The sequence below is a fragment of the Pelophylax lessonae genome, assembly GCF_965119305.1.
Source record: "Pelophylax lessonae genome assembly, chromosome: 5".
NCBI lineage: Eukaryota > Metazoa > Chordata > Amphibia > Anura > Ranidae > Pelophylax > Pelophylax lessonae.
The window spans coordinates 66,141,182-66,155,397 of NC_138772.1; the positions used below are offsets into that span (position 1 = coordinate 66,141,182).

The 14,216-nt window shown below is 44.2% G+C and overlaps 1 protein-coding gene across 1 annotated transcript in view; it reads right to left on the reverse strand.

The window, feature by feature from the left end:
• Positions 1-14,216, reverse strand: part of CUBN (cubilin) — a 439,455-nt gene that overhangs the window by 12,053 nt on the left and 413,186 nt on the right. Inside the window, exons 64-65 of the mRNA XM_082257511.1 lie at positions 10,852-11,033; positions 4,944-5,109 (exon numbers count right to left, since the gene is read on the reverse strand). Of these exons, the coding sequence (XP_082113637.1) occupies positions 4,944-5,109; positions 10,852-11,033 (348 nt within the window). The remainder of the gene's footprint in view (positions 1-4,943; positions 5,110-10,851; positions 11,034-14,216) is intronic.

Here is a 14,216-nt window from a genome sequence, read left to right on the forward strand (position 1 = left end):
AAAAAGTGCCTAGGGTTCTGGGTCATGCCCCAGGGACTATTAATCACACAAAAAAAGTTCTTAAAAATTGTCATTTTTGATAGAGAGCCAATTATTGAAAAAATTATTGAAAAAAAAATGAGATTTCTTTGGATTTAGTGTCTGGGGGGGGGGGGGGGGTCTAAAAAGTGTACCTGTGAAGTTTCAGCTCTGTAGCATGTCCAGAACCAGAAAAAAAAGTTTGTTTGTATTAGAATTAATATAGAACAGGGATATGGCTCCGCTATTTTCACACCTTGCCGGTTTTTTAGCAAGCATTTTTTTGGGCATTTTTTGGGGGTTATTGGAGGCAGGCATAACATCAGAACTTCTGTGTAGGGGTATATATACACACACACTTATATGTATATAAAAGTGCGGAGGGGAGGACAAAAACGCCCAGGTGTGTTTTTGCAGCAGGCGTTTTTTTTGGGCATTTTTTTGGGGTCTTTGGAGGCAGGCAAAACATCTGAACTTCTGTATAGGGGTATATATACACACACACTTATATGTATTTATACACATACACACATATAGGTGTGATAGGAGCGTAGTCCTATGCCTGTTAATTATTTAATTATCGCAAGCATAGTGTTCTGCTATTTTCACACCTATATATGTGTATGTGGATATATACATACATGTGTGTGTGTATATATACCCCTACACAGAAATTCAGATATCATGCCTGACTCCAAACATGTCCTCAAAAAAGCCCTATAAACGCCTGCAGCAAAAAGCCGGGTGACAGGCGAGAAGCCATATCGCTGTTCTATAAGTAAGAGAAACAATCTTTTCTCTATAGCGGTCACCCTGACATGGTAGGGTTTGGTCACCCTGCCATAGCAGTCAGAGTCAGTTAACCCTACACTACTACACTACACTACGGTCACCCTGGCACTTAACACTTTCCCTACAGAAACTAGATTTTTGAATCTAACTAAAGTGGAAAATAGCACCCTTACTACACTAGATATCCCTTTCCTCACACTAATAATTGCTAAATGACACTTTGAGAGCAGAAGTAACAGAACTGCTTCCACTCTCTTCCACGTCCCTGTATTACAATGCTAGGAATTTGGCGGGGCTATCTTATATACTGGGGGGCGTATTCACTAATGATTGGCCTCTGGACCCCCTAGTCACTCCAATCACATTCCTAGCATTCTCCTGCCCCCTCAATTGGCTTTTACTGATGGTTCTGGTCCAATCATGGGCTTTTAAAGCCCATTTCCTGTCCCATTGCATTTTGGTCGGTTCTGGTTGCCGAATTCCGAACTTTTTCAGCGACAGCGAAACTGAGTTACTTGAAGAATTGAGCGATAGCGATTCGTGGGAAAATTCGTCATCAGGTACAGAAAGTGACGACAGTGACGATTCTGATGTCTCTTTCTGGCACATCGCTCCGTTGGAAATTGTGAAGAATCATTTGATATACTTCCCAAATTCCACAAGCTATGTGCCAGAAAGAGACCTCAGAATCGCCGCTGTCGTCACCTTCGGTACCTGATGATGAATTTTCCCACGAAGCGCTATCGCACAGTTCTTCAAGTAACTCAGTTTTGCTGTCGCTGATTTCCAGTTCGTATAAAAGCGCTTTTCCGCAAAAAGAACGCTTTTTGGACGCCATGGTCAATTTTCCAGGCACAAAGCACTGGAAAAGCACAGGCAGGGCACTGGAAAAGTCACCAGGTGCAATCCTGTGGTGAAATGGCATGATACAGTGTAATCCGTTAATCGTGTCATTTGTGTATTTACATTTTATAATTTGCCGCCGGTTCCACCCCCCTGTGTCGCAACGCTCGGCCGTGCACAGAGCGGGGAGAGAGTGTGAGGGCGGAGGGGAGGACAGCAGGGAGGACATCGGGGGAGCGCAGGGAAGGTGAGTAACATTGTGGGGTAATCCCGAGTGTGGCTCGGGGTTACCGCTTTTGGTACTGAAAGTTAACCCCAGAGCCACACTCGTGAATACCGCCATGGGGGTTATATTGGATTTTTGATCTGACTGCAGCATGCATGCCAAGTACATCATTATATACAGATCTATGATGGGTGCCATCAGATGTTTGTCAGTGTATTATTATTATTGTAAAATTCCCAGGGATTACCACATGATGTTATGGTCACACAAATCCATGTTGTGAATAAGATGGAAGAGAAAAGGAGAAAGGGAATGTAAGATGTTTCTTGTTTCTCTTGTGTTTGAGTCCATAGTGAGCGGTTTAATGAAGATGGACTCTACAATGACCATTCTTGCTATACTGATCGAAAAACAAGCCATATCATATACTGCATCAGCACATATAAAGTTTAAGCATTCATTTTGTTAAGCGCTGCGCAAACTGTTGGCGCTATATAAATCCTGTATAATAATAATAATAATAATAAGCAATATAGGTGTCCTTTTTCCAACTCAGTGATTCTGTTTTTGTTTTTTTTTATTTATTTTGTGACATGTTGGGGTTATATCTTTCACTTGGACGTTATAAGTTGCACAAATAAATACAGCTGGATAAAACAAAAACCGTGTCTGTCTTCATTTCAGGCTACAAAGCAACAAAATGTGATTATTTTAAAGACGAGTGATTATTTTCTATACCCACTGTAACTAGATGCTTATGTGGTTTTTAATATATTTTTATTGGACCCATTGGCATTTGTTGGAGGTGGTAGTTTGCACATGTGTACTCTTGCTGCAAGTTGTTGAAGACCGTTTTTTTTTTTTTTACCTTGAATGAAATCTGCACACGGATGGCTCTGAATTTAATGATAGAATGAAAGAATATGATATTGTTGAGTCCTGTTTGATTGCTTTTGGCGCCGCTCAAAGTAGAGGTGAAAGCATATCCATGTGTCCCAGAACATGGGGTGCAGACGTGTACTAAGACCAATCCAGGGGGTTTATAAATGTAGAGAGGAAAGGATCGCCACTACTCCTGACCAGCCCAAGTGCATAAACAATAAAGAGCGGCCTCAGCCTACATGTGTCCACTTTACCACACATCCTGATACCTTTTGCCCCACCTACCGGGGCTTAGTCATAGTCATATGAGTAAGCCCCGGTGGTGGGGCAGAAGGCATTAGGGTGTGCGGTTTGGTGGACACATGTAGGCTGAGGCCGCTCTTTATCATTTATTCACCTGGGATGGTCAGGAGTAGCGGTGATCCTTTCCTCTTTACATAATATTGTTGAGTACTGCAATCCAGTGGTGGCTGGTGCTCACTAATTCGGAGGGGGCTTCATACCAATTCGGGGTAATTCAGGGGGGGATATTCGGTAATACGGGGGGGGGCCCCCAAAACAACCAGCTGCCCGGTCTGCCTCCTTACCTCCTCCTGTCCGAGCCGGGAAGTGCTGGATGGCTGGGCCGCTGCTGTGTGTCTCCTCCCTCTTCCAGGCCAGTGGCCAGTAAGATCGCTTCTCCTTTTGGCCAATCGGGAGAGGGGTCTCACAACCCTCTTCCTGATTGGCTGGGAGGAGAATCAGTGTGACAATAGCAAATATTTATTTGCTATTGCCATACAACTGGGTGGGCTCAAGGCGCAGTGCTCTGCACCCAGAGCCAACCCTTTCTGGCTCTAATCACGTGCTTCAAAAAAAAAAAAATCCCCTATTGGAATCCATGCATCCGGCGCCCTGCATGTAGATTAGGGGGCAAGATGCATGGATAGGGGGCCGGCGCCACTGCGCCCCTAATGGACGGGCCGCCACTGCTGCAATCATTTTGGGAGGTAATACGTCTCACCAGAGCTTTTTTTTCAGGAGGAACAGTACTAAACATACTATATGCAACGACAAGAGGTGCTGGGGTGTGCTGGAGGGTCTATTGAGGCTGGCTGCTAGGGGATCTATTGTTGCTGGAGGGGATCTATTTTTGCATGGTGGTCTATTGTTGCTGGGGAAGTCTATTGTTGCTAGTGTGCTGAGGAGCGGTGGGGAGCAGCTTATGTTGCCGGGTGGTCAATTGTTGCTGGAAGGGATCTGCTGTTGATGCAATGGTCTATGGATGCTGGCTGCTGGGAGATCTGGTGTTGCTGCTCAAGGTCTATTGTTGCTGGGGTGGTATTTTTTTGCAGGGGTCCATTGTTGCTGGGGGGTTATATTGCTGCTTGCTGCAGGGGATCTATTTTACTGCTTTTCATGTTAGCATATTACATACAAACTACTTTGCATCACAAAATGATACTTGACTATGTATTCCCTAAAATGGGTGGTACTGAGAGTTTGGTGGAATCAAGAAACAATGCTCGGAGATGGGTAGAGGGGCGGAGACCAGAATTGACTCAGAAAGAGGGAGTTCCTGCACCAATTCTCTGAGAAAGAAAGCCTTGCATCTTACACATTATTTATGCATAATGTATGCACTTATTTTTTATAAAAAATATACTTGACTCTGTGTCCACTTTAGTTCTGATATGCTCTGTTTTGGTGGAGTTCATCCTTTAACACACAGACTCATATGACCTAAGAAGTGTTGTACAAGCTCATGTCCCCCTTCACTGCTGCACAATGATAGACCGGTATCCCTTTTACAGCAAATAAAACAATGAAAAGGCCAGCAATTTAATAAAATTAAAAAGTCACTCTCATTGCAAGGCTTACTTCTCTGATGAATCACACCCAACATCAATCAAACCACATCCTGTTAGTCCAGGGCATCAAGGACCTACCCCTGGGGGCTACATAAATCTCTGAAGATTTCAGGGCCTGTCTACTGCCAGTAGAGGAAGAGGACTCATGACGTCATGGAAATGGACCAAAGACCCAGGGAAAAAAGAAATGTATACAAAGAGAAAAAAAAAAAAAAAAAAGAAAGGGGTGGGAACTCCAAGAGGGGTGAAGTAGGAAATGCAAATGGTGGAAGGGGCAACCTGAATCCGGGCTTTAACACACATATAATAAATATTATCTAGGAGCGCCTTACCAGATGGAGATGACGTCCATGTAATCTCATATCCCTTATAAGACATGAAAGCGTCTGATTTAAACAGGAGGTGCAGGACATTATTTTTTGGAAATATTGGATTGGGAAGGCTATTCCCACAAAAGGTGCCAATCAATAAGGAGTTAGAAGAACTGCCATTCCTCACCTGAAATTTAAGGAAAACGTATAAGATCTTACATTAGGATGATTTACTAAAGCATGAAGAGAAGAGAACTTGTGTTCAATTCCAACATTCAACCATGCACTACTAACAGCTCTTTTCTTTTAATCCCCTGTACAGTATATGATTGGATGTGAACGCAGGTTCCTATCATTCACCTCACTGGAGGTGCTTGTTATAATACAATTTGCTGTAAGGCCCCTTTCACACAGGTTTTCTGATCAGGCCCACCTGATCAGATTCTCCATGCAACCCTATGGAACAGCGGATGTCATGTCCACTGACACCCGCTGCTATCCGATGTTGTCCCTGAAATCTAGACAGATGGCATCCCTATGTTCCAATCCGTCTGGAGGATTGGATCGGATCTGATGAAAACAGAAAGGCGGTCCATTTTCATCCTATCTCCCCATAGAGGAGAGCAGGGCTCTGACAGGTCCATCTCAGCACAGTGAGTGGAGTCATCCCCCTGTTCAGCGGGGATCAGTGGATCGATCCCTGCTGAGCAAAGCAGAGTCCGCCTGGCGGAAACCCCATGTGACAGGACCCTAAGTGTTTTCACATGCACGTACTTGCTTTATGCATGTTTGAAATATACACCATATGGTAGAGCTGCAGGATTCATCGTATAGGAATTGCGATCTCGATTCACTCCCCCCTACGATCTCACTCCCGAATGTTGACGATTCTCACTCAGTGTTATATGTATCTATGACACAGACAGCTGCAGCCCACATGCCAGAGACTTGGGATGTCTGGCTGACACACGGGCGATATCGCGGCTGTCTGTGTCAGAGCTGAGCTGACAGAATGGAGCCGATGATTCCTGTGTAGTTCCGGCTCTGTTCTGTCACAGGCGGAGTGATATAAAATGCACTTCATCTGTGAGAGGAGACCAAGGAGAGTGGAGCTACAGGAAGCATCGGCTCTGCGCTGCTCCTTACTTTGCCAGCAGTACCAACAGCAGTACCCATGAAACAGTACCCACAGCAGTACCCACCACCAACAATGCCCACAGAGGTACCTACCAGCCAGCAGTACCCACCAGCCAGCAGGACCCACAGCAGTACCCAGGGGTAATCCATGACAGGGGGGGTGGTTAATCCTAGTCACAGCTTTATTTCAAATGGTTAATAAAAAAATAAAAAATATATACAGTATATCTTTAAAATAAAATAGATTTTGAGAATCGTGAGAGAATCGTGATCTTGATTATAAGCAAAAAAATTGTGATTCTCATTTTTGCCAGAATTGTGCAGCTCTACCATATGGCCAAGCCTTTGTGGAAACACATATAACCTTCATCACACCTATAGAAGTTTTGGGACATTCTATTCTAAAACGATGGCCAATAATATGAATGTGGCCTCCTTTTTGGCAATTACAGCCCCCATTTTTCTAGGTAGGCTGCTTACCACAAGACTGTATCTGCAAGAATTTGTGACAATTCAACCAAAAGAACAATTATGAGGAGATAGGCCTGCTTCACAACTGGCGCTTCAAATAATCCCAAAATGTTTAGTAGGGTTGAGTTCAGGCTTTGTGTAGGACACCTGAGTTTCTCTACACCAAACTCATCAAACCATATCTTTATGGAGCTGTCTTTGTACAGAGAGACCCAGCCTTGCTGGAAAACAAAAGGGCCTTCCTCAAACTGTTACCAAAAGGTTGGAAGATTCACAATTGTCTAAAATGCTTTTCTATGCTGTAGTAATAATTATATACTTCCCTAGAAGCATCTCCAAATCATTTGGAGGGGTGTCCCCATGCTTTTAGCCATATAGTAGGTGTGATGGTCAGGTATCTAAAAATGTTTGGCCATGTATTGTACATTTAAAACATGCGTAAAGCAAGTGAATGCATGGGAAAAGATGCAGTGGCGGCTGGTGCTCCATAGGTGAAGGGAGGCGGCAGACGGACTGCACCATAAACCACCCCCCCCCGACCACACCAGGCCACACCCCCCCGGACCACAACAGGACAGGACAGGACCCCCAGGACAGGACAGGATCACTGCCTGGACATCAGTGACGGCGACGGCGGTGGCGGCTTCTTACCCCTGTCTTCTGTGTCTCTTCCCTTCACCTTCTCCATGCCCAATGGCATGGCTTCTTCTTTCGGCCAATCGGGAAACAGGTCTCAGAACCTGCTTCCTGATTGGCCAGGAGGAGGATCCGTGTGACAATAGCGAATGGAAATTGTCACACAACTGGGTGGGCTCGGGGGGCAGTGCTCTGCGCTCCGAGCCCACCCTTTTTTAGCCTGTGAGAGCCTCTGGCACTAATTACATGGTTAAAAAAAAAGCCCCATTGAACTCCATGCGCCCGGGCCCTGCATGTAGATTAGGGGGCCGGACGCATGGATGGGGTGGCGGCGCCCCTGCGCCCCATATGCACCAGCCGCCACTGAAAAGACGTACAACATCTTTTAGCTAGCACTTTCATTGAACTGATTGACAGAAACTTGAGTTTACATCCAACCATGTACAAGGGATTTAAATAAAAGAGCTGTTGGTCCTTGGTTGAATATTTGAAATGAACACAGGTTATATTTTTAAAAAATATAATGCAAAATAAAAGTATTAAACACATACATCATTTGCACGTTCCATGCATTACTATGTGTAAACTCATTGCTTATTAATACACAAAAATTATACAACATTCAGGAATTCTGGGAAACATGTCTAACTGTAGTGGTATGAAGTAAATCGCTTCCATTAAAATAAGTACTTTTTACACATAAACTTTGACAAAACACATGCATTTTATAGCTCTTGAGCATAGGCTGGCTAGACCCGTTCAGAATACCATCCAACGCATTTCCTCAGTCCAGGTGCAGCGTATAGCCTGTCACTGAATGGCTGTACTCATGTATACGGTGGTGCAATTATAAACACAACTACAGTGTATGGAAAATATATTTTTCTATTTTTTGCATACGCCCGCACACTGTAATCGTACTGCATAGGTGTGCAAGAGCCCTAACTGCAGAAAAGTGCTCATTTTTAATGGGTGTTTGTCATGTGTTTTTGCACATTGACTTACATTTTTAAAGCGGTAGTATACTCTGCTTTTTAACTTTTGTCTACAGGTAAGCCTATAATAAGGCTTACCTGTAGATAAAAATAATATCTTCTAAACCTGCACGGTTTAGGAAATATTCACCCTGCATGCAGTCACTGACACCAGCGGGGCATGCGCTCTGAAGGTTCGGCGTATCTTGCCAGACCTTCAGAGCTTCTTGCCGAAAAGTGAACTCCCGCGCGCATGCGCGGGAGTGATGTCACTGCGGCACCGGCCACTCACAGCCAGAGGCGTAACTAGAACCTTCAGGGCCCTGGTGCAAGAAACCATGAAGGGCCCCCCCGGACCCCTGGCCGGGGGCCCTTCCCTTTAAGCCGGTGGCTCTTCCCACTGATCCTGGGGCCCTTTACTCTTGTTGCGAGGCCCTTTATTACGGTCCCTCAGCGGGACCCTTTCACAAGTTTTGCAGTGGGCCCCCTTCCTGCCACCTTGGGGCCTCCCCACTGTGGTGGAATGGCAGGGCCCAGTTGCAATTGTGATTCTGGAAGTTCACCCTCTGGTGTCAGTAGTTTTTATTTTTTGGTATTTTAATTGTATTATTTTTTATGAATTTATTTTATTTTTTTTACAATGTCACTGACTGTGACTCTGTCCATTCAGAAAAGGAAGGAGCTGGTAAATTACATATTTACCGACCCTTTCCTGGTTCTCTAGTGTGACACATCCCCTGCAGCAGCCGGCAGGAGAGGGGAGGGAGCACAGTGGTGGGGGGGGGGGCAGGGGAGCACACAGGGGCCCAGAGACAGCAGAACACAAGTGAACAGGATAGGAGGAGTGGTGGGGCAGCATACAGATGAACCAATCTCCTCCATTTTCCTCCTGCACCTACAGGAGGAAAAAAGGGGGACAGTGATTTCTCTACATGCTGCCCCCATCGCCCCTCCTATCCAGGTGAACAGGGGAGCCGCACAGCACGGGGCCTGGTTGCAATTGCAACCCCTGCAACCCCTGTAGTTATGCCCCTGCTCACAGTGCCGGAGCCAACGAACCCTGAAGAGATGCAGAGGGATCATGCCAGCTGCCTCAACGGTGTCCGGGCGACCGTGTCGGGGGGGGGGGGGGGCGATGCATACTAGCACATTATGCCATTGTCTTGCAGGGTTTGTTTTTTTTTTTTTTTTTTGGGGGGATACGACCACTTCAAAGCTCACCTGTCATAAAAGTACTATAGAACGTACATTGATGATTTCCTTCTGAAAATGCTACTTGATGTGCCTTGTCTGTCTTCAATTATTCTGAGTATAGACTATATTTAAACATCATACTGCTCTCTAGACACACCTACATGATGATACATTTTTCTACAATAATTACCCCTCGTCATGTGATCATTACAGTAAAAAGATACAGATACAGTAGGGTTGATTTACTAAAACTGGAGAGTGCAAAATCTGTTGTAGCTCGGAATGGTAGCCAATCAGCTTCTAACTTCAGCTTGTTCAATTAAGCTTTGACAAAAAAAAAACTGGATGCTGATTCATTTGCACAGCTGCACCAGAATTTGCACTCTCCAGTTTTCATAAATCAACACCAATTTGTTATTGGTGGCAGTGTGGGGGAGTATATATAGAGCTACTTTAACAGTATACCCAACCAAACAAGAGAAAGGGGAGAGGGTGTCATGCTTCCTGAACCACAAAGAGACTTGTGACTCCTTCTATGACACCATCCCTTAAACTCTCCTATACAGTTTATTTACTACATTTGTAAACCTTTTCAAACCTGCAGACATATAACTTTGATTTCATCCATTCTAGGCAATAAGGGTCACTTCCTCTAAGACACTACCAGCTACTAGGACCAGCTACTAAGACTACTAAGGCAGTACCAGCTACTAGGACCAGCTACTAAGATTACTAAGACAGTACCAGCTACTAGGACCAGCTACTAGGACCAGCTACTAAGACTACTAAGACAGTACCAGCTACTAGGACCAGCTACTATGACTACTAAGAAAGTACCAGCTACTAGGACCAGCTACTAAGACTACTAAGAAAGTACCAGCTACTAGGACCAGCTACTAAGACTACTAAGACAGTACCAGCTACTAGGACCAGCTACTAAGACAGTACCAGCTACTAGGATCAGCTACTAAGATTACTAAGACAGTACCAGCTACTAAGATTACTAAGACAGTACCAGCTACTAGGATCAGCTACTAAGACTACCAAGACAGTACCAGCTACTAGGACCAGCTACTAAGACAGTACCAGCTACTAGGACCAGCTACTAAGACTACTAAGACAGTACCAGCTACTAGGACCAGCTACTAAGACTACTAAGACAGTACCAGCAGTGAACAGTACATAAACATGTGCCCTCATCCAAACGGATCCAACTTGCTTATGACAGTCATTAAAGATGCTGCAGCAATCAGATCTTCTGACCTGCATCTCATATCTATGGCCAGTATTACGATATAGAGAACCTAGATGCTAAGGGCAGCATAGACAGAATTTAATCACAAAGGTTTTTAATCCTGAACAGTAAATGAAAGGGCAGAACTGTTATCAATCAGATTTTCCTTTTTAATTCAGTTAGTGTAGTCATGAGGACTGAGCTTGAACTAGTTTTTATCAGCAATAAGCAAAGTGTTAAATATAAATGTCCAGGTATGCAGTGATATATAACAGACACCTACTTCAAGGTAGTCAGTACACGTAGAGTATGATGGTTCAAGATGAAAGGCATTGAAGAAGAGAGCTATGGAGTGGCCGTCCGGAGCGCGGAGGATTGTTGTACATTCTATCCTACTTGGATAATTCTCCGGCCAACCTGGACTTTTCAAATATCCAAATGGTTGATTATATTCTCGGCTGCAGTCTGTGGTAGACAAAAGGATAATGTTATTACCTAAGCATTGATTGACAATATATTAGGTGTCAATGCATGGAGACTCTAACCCTCATTGTAACAATAACACTCACATCTAACCTTCCCGTGACACTAACCCTCCCAGTGACCCAAAACTTATAGTTTAACCTCACTGTAACCTTAACACTCACACTTAAAGGGGTTGTATACTGAAAAAAAAAAAAAAAAGCCTGCAAGACAAAGGCATAATGAGCTAGTATGCATCGCATACTAGCTCATTATGAAATACTTACCTTAAAACAAAGCCCCGACACGGACCCCCGGACAATGCTGTGGGAGCTGACATGCTCCCTCGGCGTCTCTTCCGGGTTCGGCGGCTCCGGCGCTGTGAGTGGCCGGAGTCGCGATGACGTCACTCCCGCGCACGTCACTTTCCAGCAAGATCCGGCAAGCAGCTCTGAAGGTCCGCCGAACCTTCAGAGCGCATGCGCCGCAGACGTCAGCATGCAGGGCAAATATCTCCTAAAACGTGCAGGTTTAGGAGATATTGATTGTACCTACAGGTAAGCCTTATTATAGGCTTACCTGTAGGTAAAAGTCACAAAAATCGGTATACTACCGCTTTAAAGAGTAGCTCCAATTTGGTTGAGAAAAAAAACATTCCCCTCTGGGTAATTCATGTACATTACAGGAATTTTAACAAAATTTGTTGCAGATTCCTACCTTTTGTTATTCTGAAGAAATCCCTTTTTGTTTCTCTGTGTCCATGTGCTCAGTGAGTCTAATGGGAGTGGTTATTATCAACCAACTGCTGAACCTGCAGGACTCCAATCAGAAAAATTGCAGGGTCTGCATCCCTTTAGACATTATTTCCTATTAGGAGTATCTCACCAAAAATTGCATTTTTGTTGCAGGGATGCCAAAAACCTGACTTGTATCTTAGTGCAGACTTTCTGATAAAATCAGTGAGCCGATCACACCACCAGGAAAAGATGTTTCTGGAGGGCGCTCAGTACACATTCTGTGTACAGAACACCTCCAGGTAGCCATATTTCATTTTACAGAAAATTACAGAGCTGCAGATTGAAAAGGAAAGGTAATTTTTAATAACATTCAATATGACTTGTGTCACAATTGTATATGCTATATTATTTTTCTTTTTAGTTGCTATTTTTCCCCCCGTGAAAGTGGAGTTACCGTTTAAGCTTCATGAGGCATTAACACTAATCTTCCCAGCAATCTTAAACTGACAGTTACCCTCTCTGTAACCCTAACGATCACCTTAGACTCCATGTTTCCACCCACACTAACCCTTAACCACCTAACTAACCATGAAACCCCTTTAACAGGGTCATTACACTTTGGTATGCTTGCTTTTTTGATACCAACATTTTGTTACCAGGTAAACTGTACATTTTTGCTACAATTTTGAATTCTACATTTTGTCACCATTTTGTATTTAGGCCTCATGCACACGGGTCGAAGAAATGCTGCACCTGGCCTTTTTATACTTCTGAAAGCAGTTCTAGGTTATCTAATGTATATGCACATTGAGTCATTTACAGGCCAATTTAAGAGCAGCATTAAGGAGTATAAAAATGCCCCAAACCTGCATTTAGAGGGGAGTTTTTCAGAGTAATTTACACTCGTAAATGCATAAATGGGCCTAAACTTGTGCTTATGCACATAAATGTATTCGCGTGGCTATAATATTAATTAATAATCTAGCCAACTGAATCAGTTTACACTGTTAGAAATCACGGAGCCCCTTACAGCTTACCTGACGGCCCCCCCAGGGAGCCGCCCCCCCATGGGAAAATTATTATTAGTGGACACAAACATTCCATCATACATAAAAAAAGATAAATTCCATCTTCAAGCCAAAGTTCTCCCCATACAATGATGCACATATTCCACCAATTCCCAGTTTCAATCTCCCCTCCCAGCACAGAAGTCTTTGCCCCCACCCCCAGCTCAAATCCAACCTTAATCCTCCCTCCCTTTCTACTCAAACTTTCTATCCAAGCACAAATCTTCTCCCCCCAAACCCCCCCCCCCCCAATCCCTCCTATTAGCCCAAATTCCCCTACCCCTTCCTGGCACAAAATCCCCACATCTCCCCATCTCTTTTCATGTGACATCACTGAAGTAATGACACTTTGCTACAATGTAAAGTAGTGAGTGTACAGCTTGTATAACAGTGTAAATTTTCTGTCCCCTCAAAATAACTCAACACACAGCCATTAATGTCCAAACCGCTGGCAACAAAAGTGAGTACACGCGTGAACAGTCTTGAAAGCTCACTGGATTTCTGGCAGAATAATTGGGACATGTACTGCCTATTTATTTATTGTACATGGGTTTTTTGTCCAAGGCATACACTTTAAAGAGTAATTGTGTTTTAGTCTCTTCTTTATCTTCTATATGGTGAGATCTCTGTGCTTGAGTTCCTGGACCCTCATATTAACCGGTTGCCGACCGCCACACGACTACATACTGCGGCGGTCAGCCCCGGCCAGGCAGAGTGACGTATGGATACGTCACTCGCCTGTCACTGACTTGCGAGCCAATTGCGGGCGGGCGCGAGCCCGCCGCGGCTCGTTCACAGACAAGTCAGTGCGTGTGACCGGCGGACTCGATGTCCACCGGTCACACTACGATCGCTCCTGTGAAGGGAGAAAGGCGGAGCGGCTTATGTAAACAAGCCGCCCGTCATTCTCCCTGTGTAAAAATGAAGATCAGACGGTTCTACTATGTAGAACCGTTGATCTTTGTTTTTACACCAATAGCAATGTCCCTGCACAGTTAGAAGCACGCCCCTAGGACACACTTAACCCCTCCCTGTCCAATAAAGTTAACCCCTTCCCTGCCAGTGTCATTTTTGCAGTAACAGTGAATATATACAGTGGGTACGGAAAGTATTCAGACCCCCTTAAATTTTTCACTCTTTGTTATATTGCAGCCATTTGCTAAAATCATTTAGGTTCATTCTTCTTCCTCATGAATGTACACATAGCACCCCATACTGACAGAAAAACACAGAATTGTTGACATTGTTGCAGATTTATTAAAAAAGAAAAACTGAAATATCACATGGTCCTAAGTATTCAGACCCTTTGCTCAGTATTTAGTAGAAGCCCCCTTTTGATCTAATACAGCCAGGAGTCTTTTTGGGAAAGATGCAACAAGTCT